Source organism: Bidens hawaiensis, unplaced genomic scaffold (genome assembly GCF_021521415.1).
Source record: "Bidens hawaiensis isolate Kalapana, Puna unplaced genomic scaffold, B.hawaiensis_p1.1 tig00002866_1, whole genome shotgun sequence".
Lineage (NCBI taxonomy): Eukaryota > Viridiplantae > Streptophyta > Magnoliopsida > Asterales > Asteraceae > Bidens > Bidens hawaiensis.
Window position 1 is genome coordinate 2,781,140 of NW_027491154.1, and position 8,545 is coordinate 2,789,684.

General features: G+C 35.5%; 1 protein-coding gene across 1 annotated transcript; it reads right to left on the bottom strand.

Moving 5' to 3' along the window:
• Positions 1 to 2,191: 2,191 nt before the first annotated feature.
• LOC143621541 (grpE protein homolog 2, mitochondrial-like) lies at positions 2,192 to 6,613 on the bottom strand. Its single transcript, XM_077092944.1, has 6 exons — positions 6,367 to 6,613; positions 3,395 to 3,575; positions 3,112 to 3,296; positions 2,770 to 2,937; positions 2,539 to 2,667; positions 2,192 to 2,423 (listed from the first exon to the last, which is right to left on the bottom strand). Exons 1-6 carry the CDS (start codon positions 6,511 to 6,513, stop codon positions 2,352 to 2,354), a joined length of 882 nt encoding a protein of 293 aa, XP_076949059.1. The 5' UTR covers positions 6,514 to 6,613; the 3' UTR covers positions 2,192 to 2,351.
• Positions 6,614 to 8,545: the final 1,932 nt, after the last annotated feature.

Below are 8,545 nucleotides of genomic sequence, written 5' to 3' on the forward strand. Positions count from 1 at the left end.
AACCTGTTTTGACACATAGAAAGATCGAACCTTTGGTGCATTTTGTTCGTGAAATTTAATTGAAATGGAGTTTGAATCCTATTTCTTAATGTGTTTGGCTCGCATAATTTGGTGAAATTGGAATCTTAATTTCATTTTTAATGTGTTTGATTGGCAAATGAATTGGAATTAATTCCATGAAATTCCTTCATGTAAAGGAATTCAACAATCCTTTCAAAATGTGAAGTAATTCATCCAAAGTAAATGGAATCTTCGACTACTCACCCCGGTCCGCCATCCCCCATTAACCACCAGTGGCGCCCCGACCACCGTTGTCATCCCGCCGCAACCACCGGATTTCTCTATAAAGTGGCTTTTCACGTTGAGTCAACATAGGCAATGAGATTTTTTAGCGCACGAATACCAACATTCTCATCTCTTATAATGATCCAATTTCCTTGATATACTTTTTTCCTTGAAACTGGATCGTTACGAGCTGAGAGCTGCAATATATTCGTGCTAAAGAGCTCGATGCCTGTTTTCGCTTAATACTAGAAAAGTCACTTTATATAGAAATCAATGCACGGTAGTTGGAGTGGGGGCGGTGGCAGCAACGCTAATGGGGTCGGGGCAGCAAAGGCGGCGACAGCAGTCGTCTCAGGCGACAGTGGCCGTGATGGCAACCTGTAGGTTCGTGGAAGCGTGATAGACTGACTGGTTCCAGTCCTTCATGATTTTTTTTGTCATCCAAATTCATTTTAAATTCAAATTTCTTTGATAGATTCTAATTCCTTAAAATTCCAAATATTTTGGCAAATTCGAATTCCTTGTAAAAAAAATCTACAAACAAAACACACACACGTTTCTTGTGGAGCATTATTTTGTTAGGCAGAGAACATATTTTCCATATACAGGAATCTGTTTTTTTCATTTTCTCACAATTTTCCGATTGCGCATGCATCTAAACAGGCATCACAGAAGAATGAAAAAACAACCAAAGACTTGAACAACCGACCCATTGATTTGGATGCAGATGGTGATGATGATGAAGACCATGATCTAGGTGGTGTCAACAAAGTTGCTGACTGGGTGAAAGCTGCACAAAGGGTCTTTGCAGCTTAAACTTATCACCATTATCTTATCAAGATTGTGAAAAGGATAAAGTTATCAACTTGTAGGTCTATGTGCTCTTAGTACAACCTGGACTTATTTAATTAATTCTTCACTGTGGTTAGATAATCATCTCATCAACGTTTTAGGACAAATAACGCATATCAGGGCTAGTTAATGTAGAACCAGTTTTAGATTACCTTAGCGTTAACAGTAGCGGTCGTGTGATTCAGTTTCAATTTCAACTCATTTAACTAAGAAACACAGATTGTCCTTAATAATAAGGTTAATACAGAATCAGTTTTTAGATTTCCATAGCAGTCATGATTTAGCCCCTAATTTATCCCACTTTGATCTGTATTAATGGATCGGTTACCAACCTTAACAGCTTTATCAAAAAGAAACGTACACGTTAATTCCGATTTGTGCATTCTTTGTGGTGAAACACTCGAGATGGCAGACCATCTCTTTGCTACGTGCTACATCGCTCCGATACAGGTTAATTCCTATTTGAGCATTCTTTGTGGTGAAACTCTCGAGATGGCAGACCATCTCTTTGCTACGTGCTAAATCGCTTCGGTTGTTTAGTAAGGAATTAGCAGTTGGTGCAAGACAAATCAAATACTTGGCTTTACAGTTTTATACTTATTGGAATTTCCATATCCAAGACCGATAGATATTGGACAAAAAGTCATTCAACATGGTATTAAAACCATTGGTGGTTGATACATATGGAAAGTAAGGAATGAAGTTCAATTTTCAAACAAGGAAGCTGAAGTGTCAAAAATATTGGAAAACATAAAATCAGTCGGGTTTTTATAGATAAAGAATAGATCAAAACACAAATATATTCTTGCAGAGACTGACATAGCTTCCTTTGTAATTTGTTGTGTTTGCCTAGCTCCAGCTTGGTGATTTTTTAATAATATTTGTCTTTTGAAAAGAAAAGAAACAACGAACTGATTTTAATATTAACTTAAGGGTGTCCATTTCAACCGACTTATTTAGCAAGTTTATCTTGATCCGATTGCCTGGACTCGCCCACCTTGCAACTTGAGGCATACGATTCTAAGGTGGATGGTATAGTACATCTATACCCTAATGTATCAAAAATTTATTACACTCGCTACGAAAAAATTAAGTAAATAGAGAAAGTTCAGTTAAAATACTGAATAAAGCCCCATGCTAACACGACAAAATGTTCAAAATCTTTTAATATAATCTCACTTAAGAGGTATGAGGATCCAACACCACTTGTATCTTTAGTCATCCGCCTTTATAGTGACGCCAACTTCAGCAGGCCTTATGATTCGATCATGCAGCATGTATCCCGCCTGCAAAACCAAAAGAAAACAGCATGATCAAGTAAACTACACACTGAATCACAACTAGAACTATTAAATAAATGAAATAGTTAATTTAAAAAAAACTGGTATGGTGGCATTATACCTTGAGCACAACTGCAACAATACCAGGAGGTTTTGTAGCATCTGGTACTTGAAAAACTGCATTATGCCTGTTAGGATCAAACTCCTCATTTATTGGATCATACTTCTCCACACCATATTTCTTAAAAACCTGAAATCAACAAATTCATCAACCTCTTAGATTGCTTTAGCTGCAGCTTTACTATAAAATAACACACTGTATTATTAAATAACATTTAAAGAGATATGTTACCTCTGCCAACTGTTTTTCAGTCATTTCAACACCTTCTAGAAGTGTTTTCAGAAGTGGAACAGCTCCAGCAGTGTCCTTAGATGTATCAATCTTTGCAAAGCTCTCTTTTACAACCGAAGAAGCCCTATCCAGATTATCTGCAACATCCAGCAAGCTCTTTGCAAAATTCTGCAACATATGCATAAACACCAATTTATTAGCACAAACTAAATTATGAAAACTATTAAATATAGCTAATAATACTATTAATATAAACAAAATGCTAACTCTTAACTAAGACATATTAAAGCAAACAATAAAACCTCTTTTAACTAAATATTTATTGCTAGAAAAATATCTAACCTGAATTGCGAATTTCTTTGAGTTTTCCGCCTCTCTTTTTGTCCTATCCATGATGTTTTCCATATCCGCATATGTCCGAAGAACTTTATCTTTCATTTTCTCAATTTCTTCTTGTTTTGTCTTCAAAAGTTCATCCTTCTCGGTCACAAGTTTGTACAGATCCTCCATTGTCAAGTCTTCCTCACCTAAACGGCACTCAAAAAACAAAGTAAGCTTTAGCTTGTCAAAACTTTTAAAAACCAGACATTAATGTATTATTAACTTGAGTATTTAATAACAAGACCTTGTCCTTTGTCATCAGCATTTTCATTTTCTTTTGCATTATTTGAACTGCCTGTAGTTTTTCCATTTTCAGTTTCTTTTTCATTGGACTCAGGAGATGCAGATGACGAGAATCCAAATCTTTGAAAAGGCGAGAAACTGTAGGTAGAATTATGTAATAAAGAAATTTGACCTGCTATCACCTGCAACAGATACAGCATTGGTAAGAACCCTAAAATCTACAAAACCAAAAGTGGGACCAAATGGAGTAACCTACCTTATCATTATAATTCTACAAAAGTAATATGTTTCGTGAAACATTTAAATGAATCAATCAATCAATCATACCCAGTGAAGTCCCACCAACAGCAAAGCTATAAGTAGGGTCTGGGGAGGGTGGGATGTAGGCACACCGTACCTCTATCCAAATGGATAAAGAGGTGGCTTCCAGAGAGACCCTCAGCTCTAATATGTATGGGGCAATATAAGGAAATCAAAGTTAGTAAATAATAATAATAATAATACAAATAATAATAATAGTAATAATAATAAAAATAAAAATAATAATAGTACTATATATATGGGAAGAAAATACCATTATTGTGTGTGACCAGAATAAGGTAAATAGACGCCCTAAAGTGTTCATTTCTCCCTAAAAATCGTTAACTTTAATTCTACTTCTCCAAGAATTCTTATCCTCAACCATGTCCTCTGAGAGGTTTAGGTCTATCAGATCATGTCTAATCCTCTCATCCCAAGTCAATTTAGGTTGTCCTCTACCCCTCCTCCCCTCTATAGTAATGTTATTTAATCTACAACAAAAGGTATGATTCAACCAATAAGCATAGATAATGCTAACCAACCACTTTAATTTTATCCCAAACAGAAAAATAACAAATGTCAATATCACATCCAAGTTGGGGTAAAAAGAAGAGGACATCTTAATACTAAAATATATAGAAAAAAAAATCAATATTACAGCCGGACAGAATAATTTCTCTAATCCAACACGACTCCCCTAGTTAGATGATCGATTATCTCTAGCAGTTGCCGAAGGTGTGCACTTATTTCTGAAGTGCCCGACCTGTTGGCAATACCAACAAGTGATGTCTTTCCGGTGTTTTGGCTGTCCCCTCTTTCTGACCTGGTTGTTTCCTCGTTCAAAATTTCTTCCTCTGCCTTCGGTACTTAACAGTGAGTTTGAAGATTCTCCTGAACTCCTGAGGCGTATGTCTTCTGCCAGAATTAGGTCACGAATACCTTCAAACGTAAACTTAGTAGTTTCCGATGAAACACTAATTTTTGTAACTATTTCAGACCAACTCTCGGGTAGAGAAGATAAAAGAAAATGTGCCTGAATCTCTTCATCAAACTTAATATCAACCAATGATAAACGCGCTATGATTGAATTAAGCTGGTTGATATGAACAATAACTGAAGCACATTCGTTCATTCTGGTATTGACTAATTGCCGCATCAGAAAAACCTTGTTCCAAGCTGACGGATTTTCATACATCTTGGATAACGTCTTCATTAACCCATATGTAGTCTTTTCGTTGACGACGTTGTAGAAAACATTCTTCGACAACGAAAGTCTGATCTCTGCCAAAGCCTTTCGATCCAACAACTCCCAGTCTGTATCAGCCATATCTTTTGGTTTCTCTCCCAACAACGGTTGATGCAACTCTTTCAGATAAAGATAGGCCTCTATCTGCTTCTTCCAAAACCAGAAGTCATGCCCATCAAAGTTGTCGATCTTAATATTCCAATCTTCTGCCATGTTGACCCAATAATTAACTAGCTTGAGCTCTAATACCACTAAACAATATGACGACTTTATAAAAAGATTTCACAGATGGGACTCCCCTAGTAGATATAAATGAACCTACTGACTTCTAACAGACCTGCTGATCTGCGACTTTAGTCTTTATATTTATAATAATAAGAGGATAAAGACTAAAACAGAGTAATTGATCTTCCTGCCTAAAATAGCTGATTTGCAATTAATTAGAATTCTTTCCTTATGTGGCTAGGGCCGGCTGCCAAAACAACCTCCACAACCTAACAGTTTTCACTCTCATATTCTAAAACATTTTAAGTATGCCTTGATTGTTGAAAAAAAGGTGAATTTATAATTAGGTGGACTTAACATTAGGAAGAGCACTGTTGAAGTCACAGAAACTCCGTCTGACATGCTAAAAGCTATAAACCAATTACTAATATTTCACAAGATTGCAATTAAATGAAAAAAGAAAAATAAAATAAAATCGAATTTTTAATAAGTCATAACATCTAAATTATTATCAAACAGAACTATTTACCTAGTCAAAACACAAAGCGTTGCTTTGCTTAACAATTGACGGCATAACTATATTGTAAACAGCTTTAACATAACCAGATCACAAAAAGATCAAGAAAAGTAACTACCTGATAAGAGTGTGTAAGTTTGTAACTATAACCAAAGTACCAAACATCTAAAATCCACTTACATGTTGACAGAATAATTAATTTTTGGAGCAAAAGCAATTAGCATAATTAGCATTAGTATTAATGTATAAACAGTTAGTCACTGCACAAACCGGTAACTTAAAGTTGACAAAATGGCAACAAAAATTTCGCAGTGTTGATGTAAAATCAAACAATCAATCATATTGTTGTAATTTTGTCCGAGATGAGAGTAAAAGTTGCACCCTACTAGTGAATCACAGAGTGCCAAATCTATAACTTTGAGACGAACCAAATATGTGAAATACAACATACAATTACTAAACAATTGGTCTATTATAAGCCCCAGCAGACAAAATACATAACTAGCAAAGTATACTAGAACAGAGTTAGCAGATAAAAATATATAATGAAATTAATAATTTGGGAGTAAAGAAAGCCTAAAATCATTTTCTGGGGCCTTAAACCCTAACAAAAGGCAAACTGGTGTACGAGGCAATAATAATTGAAATGAATAATGCATAAACCCTAGGAAACATAAATCAGTACCTTGTGCTGTGAATCCAGAAGAGAATGAAACTGATTTCCAAAGATTGAATTCGAGAGAAGATTATTATTATTATGAGGTCCGCCACGGAGGATTAAAGAGCTCCGGAACCGAGTAACGACGGTCCTTGCAATCCTGCCGACTAACATATCTCAATTTCTACAACTGATGATGAATGATGAAATGTGTAATTATTAGGGTTTTAAGAAGAAGAGAGTGTAATTACTTTAGGGTTCTTATTTGTCCGGAATTAAACAAAACGGGTCGGATCCAGATTTTATTCCGATCCTACTATTTTACACAATTAAAAAAAATTATAAAATTATGACACCTTGTTATTTCTATACACTAAAATTTGTTTTTCACGAAGAAAAATCCCTAACAAGTTCGACTAATCATTCTATCAAACCTTTTTTGTCAAGCTTATGCTTCTCTTACCCTAATCAGTAACACTAAAAAAAGTCAACCCAAGTTAACACGTCACCTCGCCTTAAAAAATCCTTTCTTTACATGAAATAAGGATGTTTTTTCGACTGAGGCGGGTCAAGTCGAGCAAGGCTTCCGCAAATAACACCTGGGAACATGTAGAATCTTGGAGTTCGAGATTGCCTATGGAAAGAAGGTAATATAAATTCATACACCCTCAAACATCTCTTATATCATTCATTACTCTCGCATTTACTACTCCCTATATACACATGCGCATTAATCGCCCATACAACCTGCTTTCAATAGAGCAACATTCACGAGCATATGTGTAGCACGAGAATGAAAATTACTTTTTCTTAACAAATTCTCATAATAGTCATACAACATAACATATGACATGAATCTTATCTTTCTTAATGGTTCACGAAAGGCGGCGGGTGGGTGACTCCATGTTTTCGAGTGAAGTGGATTTGAAAATAAACGATTTACCCCCCCCCCTCCCAAAAAAAATTCCCACCAATACCTCCTGCAACGCGGGGGTGTAAATACTAGTTTTCACTTTGTTGTACCCATGAGCGGACCTAGCTTGTAGCTAGGGGCAACCTCCGCTACCCCTCAACTTTCGTTGGTAGTGCAAATTTATTAATATTTTGGTCGGTTTTTGTAGTTCGCTACCACTGAAAATATATAACGTTACCCCTATTTATGTATAGTCCAACCAAATTAAAAAGCTAAAATTAATTAAAGTCCAAACCAAATAATACATTGTTTGTTGTTTCCTGATATTGGAAGTTTGGTTTAATCCGGACATCAACATTCAACAAAACAAAGTTTCATTCAGCAATTTCTTCCACCCTACAATTCCCCGACCCCCAACTGCCCTCCTCTGGCCACTGGGGCTCCACCCTACAGCCGAGTAGCCGACGTCCTATGCTTCCTCAATCTCTCTTCTACGGTTACTTGTTCAATTTATGTGTTCTTCTACTTTTATCTAAAAATGTAATTGTCATTTATTTATATAAATTGTGTATATTAGTTAGATATTTAAGGTTTATGTGTAAATTGAAGTTGATTTTGGGTTTATAGTTTAAATTTTGTTTCTTTTAATATTAGGGAACTTGGAAGATGAAACGGAAACATCTTAGTACTAATCTTTTTAAATGAAAAATCTAAGAAAACTATGACATCGATCCAACATCATGTTAAATAAAATATTGTATGAATACAGTAACAAAAAATTTCAGTTGTATGAAATACGGTAAGAAAACTTGTTGGTTATTTTATGAAATATGGTGTAAAAAAATTCGTACATAGTATGGAAGACGGTAAAAATAAATTGAACGTTACCCCTAAGATTTTGGTCTAAATCCACCACTGATTGTACCTTTTGTTTCATATGTTGTATTTTTTGTATTTTAATATATGGTAAATGTGCATTGTTGATGGGTGGTCCATGGGACAACCTTTAAGTGGTTTAAGAACAATAATAATCATGTGTTTAATGGGGTTATCTTGTTGAATTAGTTGACTATTGTTACTCATATAATTGCAAGTACGAGAAGATAGAGAATGTAATTACGAGAACGTGGGCGAAAACGGTGAAGAAAGCGGACTTGAAACGAGAAAGTTATGACGAAAACAAGGAGGCCATGTTAAAGGCCACCGTAGCTTACGGTAGCCACCGTAAGCTACGGTGGAATCTGAAGAAAAACCCACCGTATGGCAGTTTAAAACCACCGTAAGGCATTTGGA

Coding starts and splice junctions, on each gene's coding strand:
- LOC143621541 (XM_077092944.1), bottom strand. CDS start 6,513: ATGTTAGTCGGCAGGATTGCAAGGACCGTCGTTACTCGGTTCCGGAGC. Junction 3,576..6,366: donor TTCTGGATTCACAGCACAAG/GTACTGATTTAT, acceptor TATCTGTTGCAG/GTGATAGCAGGTCAAATTTC. Junction 3,297..3,394: donor TGCTGATGACAAAGGACAAG/GTCTTGTTATTA, acceptor AGTGCCGTTTAG/GTGAGGAAGACTTGACAATG.